The sequence below is a fragment of the Poromitra crassiceps genome (assembly GCF_964638095.1).
Source record: "Poromitra crassiceps genome assembly, chromosome: 16".
NCBI classification, from domain to species: domain Eukaryota; kingdom Metazoa; phylum Chordata; class Actinopteri; order Beryciformes; family Melamphaidae; genus Poromitra; species Poromitra crassiceps.
The window spans coordinates 37,072,657-37,085,117 of NC_139645.1; the positions used below are offsets into that span (position 1 = coordinate 37,072,657).

Sequence of the window (12,461 nt, forward strand, 5' to 3'; positions counted from 1 at the left end):
ATACAGAAATGAACATTTCTATATTCTCCCGTCTCCATGCTTTGCCCACTGGTTGATTCTCAACTGTCCCAACTAGGGATGTTCATTTTGAAAAATTTCCATAATCGAAAATTGGGGGAAATTAACGATCAATTATCGATTATCGATCATATTAATATTTTTATTTTTATTTTTTATTTTTTACAAAATGAATGCCTATGGCAGAAAATACGAACTCTTTATTTCAATGTGTCTCCTCTCCAACACTCTGCTGTCCCTGGCGCATGCCGGTGTGAATTCCCCATGTTTAAAACAGTTTTGTTGGCACAAAGGCCCGTGCCCAGCCAGAAAACTAGAGACTATATGAAGCTCCACCTCACGTTAGTCGGCTGTGCAATGGAGTGGGGCGAGGAGGAACGAATTCCACCCAAACCTAGTCCGCAAAAAAAAAAATAATAATAATAACAAAATCGATAAAAATTCCACATGATCGATTCCATTCCTTAACTCATTCAGTGCCAGCCACTTTTGGAGAACGGATGCTCCCAGTGCCAGAGTTTTCAGAGCGTTTTCAGTGATTTCTCGAGGCCCACAGAATATTGTGTGATATTACTATGTAAACACCGAACACGCACAAGAACGAGCTGGCTCTATTGTATCATCAGCAAAAAAAAGTTTATTGATACCATTTTCCGTTCTTTAGTTATGAGCCGGAGAAGATAGGTTGTTTTCAGCGTTTTCAGGCTTTTCAAATTATTAGCTGAGATAATCCGCCTTTTGTGAAATACAGCATTTCAAGCACATTCACTGAGTCTGAAGATAATATTTTCTGATGTAGTGACGTAGTTGTTGTGTGATGCCCTGCGTGCACCACCCCCCTCCCCCCCCTCCCCCCCTCCCCCCGTAAACTCCTCCCCACACTGCACACAGCCTCACGCAACCATTATATTTTCGGAGTGCTGCGTTTGTGTGCTGCTGTCGGCTCTCAGCGCCACAGCAGGGAAGAGCCAACCCGGATTGCTGAATGGTTTGGCGTCAGGGGCTGCTTTCCTGTCTGCTAATCGGGTGGAGAAACTATACAGACAGACAGACAGACAGACAGGGACAGAGGGGCTCAGTTGTGAGCGCGGATTGACTCCTGTTCGGAGCCAATGTCAGCTCCCGCGACAGAGCAAATGGCTCTGGGAGCATGCATCGGGTTGTCTTTGATCCACGGCTTTTAGGCTGTTTCTCGGACCTGTCTCTAATCTGGACTGCACCGAGCAAGCACTGTCGCCACCTAATGAGTCCGTAAAATAGGTTATACACCTCCAATAGCTACTATAGTTGTACAGGAGCTGCGGAAGGCTTTGATCGACGTCCCACCGTCAAAAAACGCATTGGACGTCGAAGGACGTCCGTGGCATTCTACGTCACTATTTAATTGGACGTCGAAGGACGTCCATGGCATTCAATGAGTTAACGATCAATTATCGATTTTCGATAACTGATGAACATCCCGAGTCCCAACTCGCAGGCGAGGTAAATACAGTAAGCAGGCAACACATCTGACTAAAGTGTGTAGGCTCCAATAAAACAGGACAGGTTGCTGATATGGGATTCATGGCTTCTGTTCAGATATGAAAGACATGTTTGTGCCTTCCAACCATAGCATTAAGTACTATAGTACTGTGCTTTTGTAATGTAATTTAACTGTTTTGATTGTATTTTTGTAACTGTTTTTTTCTTGTTGTACGGCGACCTTGAGTGCCGTGAAAGGCGCCTTATAAAATAAATGTATTATTATTATAGTAGTATAGCTTATACTGAAGTAGAACCATACTGTAACTGTAGTAGCCTAGGCTACATTACTGGTTCATTTGAACAAAACATTAAGAATAAGAGCAGCTTATGGAATTTATAAATGTCCTTTGTAGCAGCAGTGTAGAGACTAAATATCTGCAAATGACATCTCAAAGACAGGATGCTGTTGAGAAATATTTGAGGCTGTCTTCAATTGTGCTAAAACAACATTGGAGAGCTTTGTGCAAAGAAGATACTGTTGCATTAATATTGGTATCCTATTTTATGGTTAAGTAGCCTATATTTGCATGACATAGAGCAGGGGTTCTCAAACTTTTCCGACCAAGTACCACTACGTACCAAACCAAATTCCCCAGGGACCACTTCCACTACGTATGCCCCCCCCCCCCCCCCCCCTAAAATAAAATGACATATTTTTGTAGTCAGAATGCGGAAGTCCCGGACTTCCGGGTTCTTCACTGTTTCTGCCTATGGGATTTTTGAATGGGCTTTTGGCGCAATGCTTCAAATAAGGTCTGTGGGCAACGCAAGCTTAATCAAACGTGAACCTGTGTTCAGCGAGATAATCTTCACACATGAGGACCACTTTCATGAGTTTTGAAGCGTAAATGCAAGCCCGAGAAGTAAAAAGCTCATGCTAAGCTATTCCAGAACTACACACAGTGTAGCATAGGCTTCCACGTCACATCACCACAGCCAAATTCAACCTGTAGTGTTGTTGTGTGCGCTGCTGTGCACTGATTACCCTTTGCTGAACCAGGTGAGGGAAAGAGAATTTCCATGTTCGTCCTTTGAAGTGATGATGTTATTGACGTATAATATCCCAGTCGACTCAACAGTGTAGTCTCATTTAGCCGTTTGCTAGCTAGCCGCCCTTTTAGCGGCACGTAAAAGCTTAAAACTCATAAAAGTGGCCCTCATGTTTGAAGATTATCCTGCTGAACACTGGTTCGCGTTTGAATAAGCTTGCGTTAACCACAGACCTCATTTGAAGCATCACGCCAAAAACCCATTCAAAAATCCGATAGGCAGAAACAGTGAAGAACCCCGAAGTGTTAGCATCGATGTTTTCCGGACTCATTTCTGCAGCTCTCTATTGGTATTGGTATTTTTTACTGGGAGTAGCCTACTCACGGCTGCAGTAGTGTCGTTAAGTGAAGTTAACGAGCAGGCCGCTGGGTGCAAGCCCTGTGCTCTCTCTCTCTCCCTCTCTGTCTCTCGCGCTCCCTCTCTTTATCTCTCCCCCTCGCTCTCTCTTTCTATCTGCCTCGGTCTCGCGCTCTATCTCACGCAAATGCGGGACATCGTCTCAATTTGCGGGACGCGTGAAAAGTGATGAAAATGCGGTGCAGTCCCGCACAAAGCAGGACATCTGGTCACCCTCACCAGCTCATTGGCCTTGTGGTCTGAGTGTCCGCCCTGAGACTGGGAGGTTGTGAGTTCAATCCCCAGCCGAGTCATACCAAAGACTATAAAAATGGGACCCATTGCCTCCCTGCTTGGCACTCAGCATCAAAAGGGTTGGAATTGGGGGGTTAGATCACCATATGATTCCCGAGCGCGGCGCACGCTGCCGCTCACCGCTCCCCCAGGGGATGGGTCAAATGCGGAGAACAAATTTCACACATTGTGTGACAATCAGTGGGACTTTACCTTTACCCTACCTAGGCCTAAACCCATTGTCCTATGAACATGTAAGTGAATGACTGACTGCAATGGCTGGCTTCAATTCCCCATACACAAATAAAAACAATCTCACAAAACTTGAAGGACAGAAATGATAGCGTATACTAATATCATTCACTTTATGAGTGCTGCTCCATTCCCAAGGTTTAGTTTAGTGTTTTTCTCTTGTCTTTTGCTCACTTTCTTTATTTCTGTCTTTCTTTCTTTGCTTGCTCTTATTTTGCTCTTTCTCCCTCACATGAATGTCTCAGTTGCCTAAGAAGCGTCCCAGGCTGCCTATGGTTCAAATGAACATGGAAGAGGGCAGTCGACTGCCTCCACAGCTGCTTGAGCTCTGCTCTGAGGTATGAGTTTGCCTTCTACTTTCAGTTGTGCTGAGCTAATGACTTTTCATCTTTTTTATTTTTCAGATATTATTTGACATTTGATTTGTTTATTTAGACGGGACAGTGCAAAATTAATGGACACAAAGAACATAATCAGAGTGTAAAAATTGCTGGATTTAGCACGAGACTCGAGCACGAGGCTCGAACACGTTGCACATGGCACGAGGCTAATTTCCATCCGTAGTCCCCAAAACAAACAGGACATACGTGGACATACCTACATACAATACAATTACACACAAACAATACATACATACATACATGCAGCCGGCAGTAATGGTTTCTAAATATACTCAGATTTGCAACATGAAACATGAAACATTATTACTGTTTTGAACGAGTAACAAGGCACACTTCAATATTATACAGGTACAATCCATTTGTTGAAAAAAAGTACAGGGATTACAGTCCGAAAACTACTCCAATACTGACGGCTGGGTTAGAAAGGAAAAAGGGGGGGGGGGGGGGTAGGTAGGGCAGCAGGGGCTGATGGAGACAGTCGGACGTGGTGGGGGATGGTGGAGGACGGGGTGGTGCTGGGGGAGTGCGTGCGTGACCATGTGTGATTGGCCTATGAGTCTTAGGGTCCATGAGTGTGTGTGTGTGTGTGTATGTCTGAGCCTCCTCCGTCTGAACACAGCGTTGCTGTGGAGATGGCCTCTATCTAATCAGTCCAAAGTTCAGGTGTCAGATGTCAGGGCGGGGGGGTGAATAGATGAGCGTAGTTGCATACGAAAATATCAGGGGAGGAATTGCTGCTGCGTCCTTGGCAGCTCCGGGTCCAGATTAGAATCTTCTTATATATTCTTATATATTCACCTTCTGCTGTTCGCGGTCTGCACGAGGAGGGAACGTTAGTACGTTAGATCAAGAACATCAAAACGGACTTTGCCAGTGCCTTTTCCCCCCAACAAAACAAACATGGCAGTAGACGGATGTGGCCTTGTGTGTAAATACATCCTCATCATTTTCAACATCATCTTTGCTGTGGCGGGGTTGGCCTTTTTGGGACTCGGCTTGTGGCTGAGGTTCAGCAATGACACAAGAGACATCTTTGAAATTGATGCCCTCAACTCAAGTGCATTTGTTATCGTGGTAACCGTGCTGATTACTCTCGGTTCAGTGATGCTGATTGTGGTTGCCTTTGGGGACTACGGCGCCTGCAACGAGAACAGATGTGCTCTGAAAGTGTTCTCCGTCCTTCTGGCCCTTCTGGCCTGCGCTGAAATCGCAGCTGGAGCCTACATCTACAGCAGCAGTGATCAGGTGGGGCTGTTTCTTACAGAGTTCTATGCTAGCATGTACGCTCTGTATATAAAGAGCACAGACCCAGCTATTGCCCTCACACTCACATTCGTCCACAACATGCTGCACTGCTGTGGTCTGACGGGGGTGACTTTGGTGGAGATTGTTCAACTGACGTGTCCCGAACCAGAGACGTTCTTCGAGCACATCATCCAGCCTAGCTGCCCTGCAATCATTGCAAATTGGTCGGAGACAAAAGGACCGCTGGCGATGGGCATCTTCGGTGGAATCGGGGCTCTTCTGATCGTAGCTCTGGTTTGCAGCACGACCCTCAGTAAACACATCAGCCTTTCCATCGCAGCTCCTCAGTACATCTAATAGGCTAATATCCCGGCTGTGGCTGTGGCTTAGTCCACTCTTTGTCTGTCACTTCTCACTAGCGCTGTTGAGCTACAGCATCTCCACACTCCATCTCACAATCTCCCGGGCATAGGAGGGAATAGGACTCTGTTTTTATCCTTCGTCGTCGCAGCTTTTAACATGCTCAAGTCCGTGTATCCTGGATGTCAAGTGAAAATCCACCCTAAAACACTTGAACACTGTTAAAATAACTGCCAATGCATTTCTGACCATATATAGTTTGATTGTGTCTTTTTCTTGTGGAGAACTGGCCAGTGTAGATGATGTGACTTCACATAGGTATTTCCTGCACAGCTACAATGCGTATAATGATAGTATAGATTTTTTTTTAACGAGGCACATTTGGGGAATTCAAGTGTTTTAATCCAATTTAAAATGTGCTCAAATAAAGCTTTGATCTTTAACTAATTAGGTTTCTATACCCTAAAAGCACAAAAGCCGACAATGGCCAAAGACCATTCCTATTCTCAATCTGGCTGCTGGAAATCTGGCACCTCTGCTCGCATTGAGTGAGACATTAGTTCTTAGAATTTCTATACATTTAGATATATGGCCTGTGCCTGAACTCCTTCATCATCCTCAGTCCGGCAGCTAACCCCTGAAACAAACGCTTCCCTCTTGCTCCAATCATTGCAGTAATGCGCCCGCACCTGACTGGTGCCTCAGGAGGTCCCTGAAGATCATCAAAGACACAAACCATCCCCACAACAGCCTGTTCTCCCTGCTACCCTCAGGGAGGAGATACAGGGTTCCAAAAGCACGCACAAATCGCTTGAGGAACAGTTTCTTCCCGCAGGCCACGAGACTCCTTAACATACACAAATAGTGTAGTAGTCGTACCGTACCGTACTGCAGCTGCTACCATTATGTATGCCTAATGTTTAATTGTATGTCTAACAAGGTACATGCTATTTGCACCTGTATGTCAATTACGTCGAATTTAAAATGTCTGAACACGTCTAACGTATGCACAATGCCTAATGTTTAATTGTATGTTTAATAAGGTACATGCTATTTGCACTGTATGTCAAATACGTCAAATTAAAATGTCCGAACATGTCTAACGTATGCACATAACATGTGCACCTATGTGCAATGAATATGCCACTGACTTGTCTTATCGCTATTCTGCCTCATTGCCTATTGCTGCTTAGTATTGCTTATTGATGCCTATTTCTTATTGCCTATTGCTCATTGCTTGTTGCCTATTTGTACTATGTCGTAAACGGAGTCCACAGCACAAGAATTTCACACGTGATACTTGTACCATGGAGTGACAATAAAAATCTTGAATCTTGAATCTTGAATCTTGAGAATGAAAATGTTTTGGTTGCCTAAATTCCTTTCAGGTCACACAGACCAAACAGAACAGGTCTCAAGTCTCTGAATCCCAACATTAGTTCATTCTTATGCAGATCAGTGGAACTTTCCATGATATAATCCAGGTATAATCCATTTTTCACAGTTCAAATTCACTGACCGCCCATCTCAATTTTCATGACGTCACAGCCTTGGGTCAATCGCTGTTGTCTTCCCGTACCCCGCGGCGAAAGATCCGTCTGGGCAGAGGGTGGGGGTTCCCCGGACCTCGCATTCCTCAAAGTTTAGTTGATTTGCGTTGAGAGACCAGGGCCCGTATTTATCAAGCTTCCTAGAATTACTCCTAAGAACACTGCTAAGAGTACACTTATGAGCAAAAAAATTCCCAGCCAAAAGCTGCACTTAAAAGTCAGTTATTATGCATCTCACTCCCTCTTTCAGCGAGGTGTAGGACTGAATCCTAAGTGTCAATCTCAGAGCTGATTTACGACAGGTGTGTGTGTGTGTGTGTGTGTGTGTGTGTGTGTGTGTGTGTGTGTGTGTGTGTGTGTGTGTGTGTGTGTGTGTGTGTGTGTGTGTGTGTGTGTGTGTGTGTGTGTGTGTGTGTGTGTGTGTGTGACAGGTGTGTGCCGTGAAGGGAAATGTTGATGATGCAATTCCAAGTACACAGGAATGGCCAATCGCTGAATGGAATCCCTTATGCACGAATATCCTAAATAGAGATGATTCAACAGTGAAATGCACAATGGGAGTGTAGCATATATTCACCAATAATTTCAGAAGAAATTATCAACAAAATAATACAAGATAGCCTACATTGAAAATGACTCAAGAATAGGCTAAATGTTTCCTAATCCACCCAATTTACCTAATCCCACAACTGACTCGAAACTGGTGTGCTGTCAATTGACTAGACTACCCTATATAGCCAGGTTCTATAGGCTGTATGATGAGCAAACATGGAATCCAAAAGAAAGCCGAATTGGAGGGAGGATCAAGTACATCCTTCCGCTCTCTGAAGATTCGCGCACGTCTCTGTCTCCTGAATGCCATGATGTCAACATTGCCCTGCTGGCAACTCCTAACCACTTAGGACACCTCCTGAGGACTCCTAAATAGCTGGGGGAGTAGGAGTGTTTACTAGTCTTAAGAAGGTTGATAAAAAGCTTTTATTCTTAAGTGTGAGAGTAGGACTAAATTTCACAAATTCTCAGCACTTATGACTAAAATGGCACTCTGAGATGCTTGATAAATACGGGCCCAGCTTAATAAATCCAATAAATCCATGTTTGTCATTTCGAATAGACAAATGCAAGTTTGCTCCGGCTAGGGTGGTGTTGCAGGCAGAGGGAAAGGTGCAGGAGAGGAGGGGTGGAGAGAGCGAGCAGAAAAGCCTCCGTCTCCCTCCAGTGCTGAAGCATATGGGATTCATATGTTTCATGTTCATCACAGCCCTGAAATTTAAGCTCCATGTTCAATGTGCCATCAACCTGGTGGCTCTCTAGATTGTCCTCACATAGACTCAGTTCTCAGTCTCTATATCTGCGTTGCTCAACCAGAGATGGAACTTTCTCTCGGCTTTCCTTGTTAAAACTGGGTGGAAACAATTTGAGAGTAAAAAAAAACTGCATCGCAGAACCAATAGTGCGGCCCTTCGTGCACAAGGGGCGGTGACATGGAGAAGTCGTGTGCTTGTAAACTGATCAAATGGAGTCAAATAATGTAATGTTGCTCGGGACATCCATTTGTACTCCTATCTACATGTTGTGACTTGCCCATTCACCACATTATGAAATAATAATGTCAAATTATGAGAAATTATTTCGAAGCAAAATACATGGTGGGAAAATGGCACATGGCAACCAACATGGTAGTCCCAGATGTACTTTCCCACCACCAGCACATATAAAATAATAGCTGTGGCTAAAACATGAAAATTATCTCATGGTGGAAATTCCACATCCCAATCACCACCAAAACCTAATCAACTGATCCTTGGGCAAATAACTAATTATCCAGCAAATTTCAGACAAAATTGTTAGGAACCTCTTGAGCAAACATCTCATTGTCATTGTCAAAATCTTGCTAGCAATCAGACAGAGGTGAAAACCTAACCTTCCAACTTTGTTAGTCTGGAGCCGAGTGCACCAGCTGGGCGTACGCCTAGGTGTAATGCTACGTCCGACATAGAACTCAAAGTTACAACTAACTTAATTTTATGACTAATGCACATGTAGTCTTAAGCCCTGTATGTGTTGCGCCTGGGTGTAACTTTTACGTCTGGTATGGAGCAGGTGTAAAAGTTACACCCAAGGTGTACTGACTGACAGCTGTCTCATCTTGATCTCTGTGCTGTCAGTGCCGTTCAGTCCTGTGATGCGGGGGAATCTTCTAAACAAATATCGATTGATATGTGCTGTAAATGGACGTTTTGGGCGCAGGACCTCCGCTTGTCGGCGGGTTTTTAAAAGCTGATGCGTCGGAAGATCTTTCCATTTCTTCCTGACTTCGTCAACTGCCCGCAGTCCACCATCGCATTCATGCATCTTGTTTCTGTGTGTTTGTGTTGGCGCTGTTAAATTTAGCTGTGAGAACGTTTCTATGCTTTGAATACAACTCCATAAGTTTGAGCAGAGTTGGAGCTGTCTGTCAGCTGTCTCGAGCTCGTCTGAGAGAAGTGTGTTGCTTGGCAACAAGCATGTATTTACGTGGATGCGCACGTCCGCAGCCACGACCATGGTAAGTCAGTCTTGGTGCACTCGGTGTAAATTCAAATCACAAAGTCGGACGTAGCTAAGACCGGCCTAACAGTTAAGACCTACTTTTTTACGCCCAGCTGGTGCACTCGGCTCGGGCCGGTTGCACCAACTGGTCTTAAGCTAAGTCGGTTATAACTTTATGACCTAACAGCTACGCCGGTTGCACCAACAGGGCCTTCTCACTAAGACCGGGCGTAAATATTACGGCTATTCCAGAGCAGGCCTAAGGTGCAGTATAGTGACAGCGCAGCTTGAAAATGGCATGTTGTCTTGTGTATCGTCTCTACAATGAGCAGGCATTTAGATGGGAGAGAGTAATTAGGGACAGAATCAATCCATTGGACATGTATAATGACGAGGAGCTGATTGAGAGGTTTCAAACTGGCAGATGGGGGGGGGGGGGGGGGGGAAACGATTCAACTTTTACTTGTTTACTCACCTATATTTTGGCTCTCTTCCAAATAATCCAGCCACATAACTTATGTTCATTCATAAAATGATTAAATAGCATGACATTAATGATTTGTAAAGTGTCATTTAGTCATAGTCATAGTTAAGACCAGTTGGTGCAACCGGCCCCTGGTCTATTTGGTACATTTTTGAAATTGTCTAATTCTTTTCACAGGACCCCACAAAAGAAGAAAAGATGCAGCCTGATCTGAAAGAGTAAGTTTTCTAAGATTTCTCATGCAAAACAGTTGGATCTTTTGGTCACTGCATTCTTGGTAGAGATAGATTTTTGGTTGGACCGCATCAGCAGGGCCAGCCCTACAAATACGAATGGCTGAATGGTGAAATGACACCATTGGTTGGCCGTGGAGGTGGGACGTGGCACACCCATACACGGTGTAACATAAGGACAGTTGGCGCATGCGCGGCACTGTAAGCACTGCTAGTTAAACCAGCAGAGTCTGATAGCTACAGCTTGCTAGCTGCTAACCGATCAGCTAGTGGTTATCGCAGCTGTTCCCAAAACCGGATCCTGCGGACAGCGCCAAATTATGTAATCAAGAGGGGGGGAAGCGGTTAGGCTCACTGGACACTGTGCTCTCCTTGACGCTCTGTTCTCCTGCACACTCTGTGGCTGCCTGGGGGGGGGGTGCGGTAGAATGTATCGAAAACAAGAAATGTGATAGGAAACAGCTTTAGCGAATTTGTAACCAAACTCCATTCAAAAACATGCCGTTTTAACAGAGTCCATTCCGACAACGAGGGGTGGCATTGTGCCAAAAATGAGGCAGTCAAAATAGTGGTCGCACCATCGTCAATCACTGTGGGTGATTTATTTTACAAGTGGCATTCAAGTCATATCTGACTAGTTTTAAATTTATTTCTCCGCACAAAAGTTTGATAGCCTATCAGTCAGTCAGCTCCTATCCTCTCCGCGCACAGTCACACAACACTGCCTGCCTCAAATGGCTGCCTCACACAATAGAATTGGCTGCATCACGTTAGCGACAAATCTGGAGACTTCAAAAACATACCGTTTTAACGGAGTCCATTCCGACAACGAGGGGTGGCAATGTGCCAAAAATGAGCGCTTCCGCGTTTGTTAGGCTACATAAAGCCGCCCAGTCAAAATAGTGGTCGGACTGTCGTCAATCACTGTGGGTGATTTATTTTACAAGTGGCATTCAAGTCATATCTGACTAGTTTTCAATCTATTTCTCCCCACAAAAGTTAGGCTTTTTCTGACATGGGAGCAAGCAAGCAGCGCAGCAGTAAGCGTCCCTCCTGATGCACTGGACCTGGCTGCCTGCAGCTGAAGCACGTTGGGATCACACGGCCAAACAATTCAAGCCGTTTTTACAGCACTTGAGGAAACCATGAGTTTGCTCGTTGATATAAGTGATTGCCCGAACGATTCATTAATTAATAAACTAGTGAACGTGAAGTGAAGTGAGTCACACCCGCCCACTCAGACGGATCTGCGGATAATGACCTGCCACTGTTTAACATGAGCTGCGATTGCGTGGAAGCGGATCTTATATCGGTGGTCGAGGTGAATAAGATACGGAGTCGCGGGAGTGCGCGTAGGCCGGCTAATTGTTGTTTAACATACAGGCCAACTGGCTAGGAGCAGGTTATAATACGGATTCCACTGCATGTTAAGAAGTGGCTTATGTGTTAGTATGAACACATCACACAGTCCAGCTATGTACTAGGTTTTGACCTAGTCTTGTTAAAATATGTTGAGTTGAGTTGAGTTGAGTTGAGTTGAGAAAACTTTATTTATCCCCGGGGGGCAATTCAGATTCTACAGTTCATCACCGTTGCAAGTAAACATATTGTATTTCATTTCGGTCACAAAATACAAAAATACATACATACACAAGAAGGGAAATAGGAAAGGAGCTCAGTGTGATCAAAACCGAGATAGTGCATTTGGTTCCTCGTGTCCCTCAGCGTACATGGATCTGAGCCTCAAGGGTGCAGGACGCAACATTGTTTATACACATGTAAAGTGCATAGGGTGCATGTGTAAACAGTTGGTTTTAGAAATACATAAAAAATAAAAAAAAATAAAAAGTAAGATAAAAAGTAAAAAAAATTGCATACAGAAAAAAGTGCAAATGCTAGGATACACAGTGTTATTGGTTCAGTGCCTACTACATGCATACAGTCAGTGCAGTTTTCTACTTCTCTGCATTCAACAGCCGAATGGCTGAGGGAATGAATGGGCTGTTGTCTTGATGCAGGTATCGCTCTTCCCTTAAGACCATGAGGATAACTGAAGATCAAGTGGCCAAAGTGGTTAAACAACGCATATGCTCTGCTGCCTTCCACCCCTGCACTAGCAGTCTGCTCATGGCTGCAGGAAACCAATGGGGGCAAGTAGGACTCTGGAACTTGGTGAGTTTCT

The 12,461-nt window shown here is 44.7% G+C and overlaps 2 protein-coding genes across 4 annotated transcripts in view; both read left to right on the top strand.

The window, feature by feature from the left end:
- LOC310791394 (WD repeat-containing protein 76-like) overlaps nucleotides 1–12,461 on the top strand; it is a 31,828-nt gene that overhangs the window by 13,933 nt on the left and 5,434 nt on the right. For all 3 annotated transcript variants that reach the window (XM_083653086.1, XM_083653087.1, XM_083653088.1), the window contains 3 exons: nucleotides 3,720–3,812; nucleotides 10,224–10,264; nucleotides 12,298–12,451. In XM_083653086.1, the coding sequence (XP_083509212.1) occupies nucleotides 3,720–3,812; nucleotides 10,224–10,264; nucleotides 12,298–12,451 (288 nt within the window). The remainder of the gene's footprint in view (nucleotides 1–3,719; nucleotides 3,813–10,223; nucleotides 10,265–12,297; nucleotides 12,452–12,461) is intronic.
- LOC310791147 (CD9 antigen-like) lies at nucleotides 4,694–5,477 on the top strand (the record flags this gene model as incomplete). The annotated part of the gene is made up of 1 exon (XM_083652842.1): nucleotides 4,694–5,477. The coding sequence occupies exon 1, from the start codon at nucleotides 4,776–4,778 to the stop codon at nucleotides 5,475–5,477; it is 702 nt and encodes a 233-aa protein (XP_083508968.1). The 5' UTR covers nucleotides 4,694–4,775.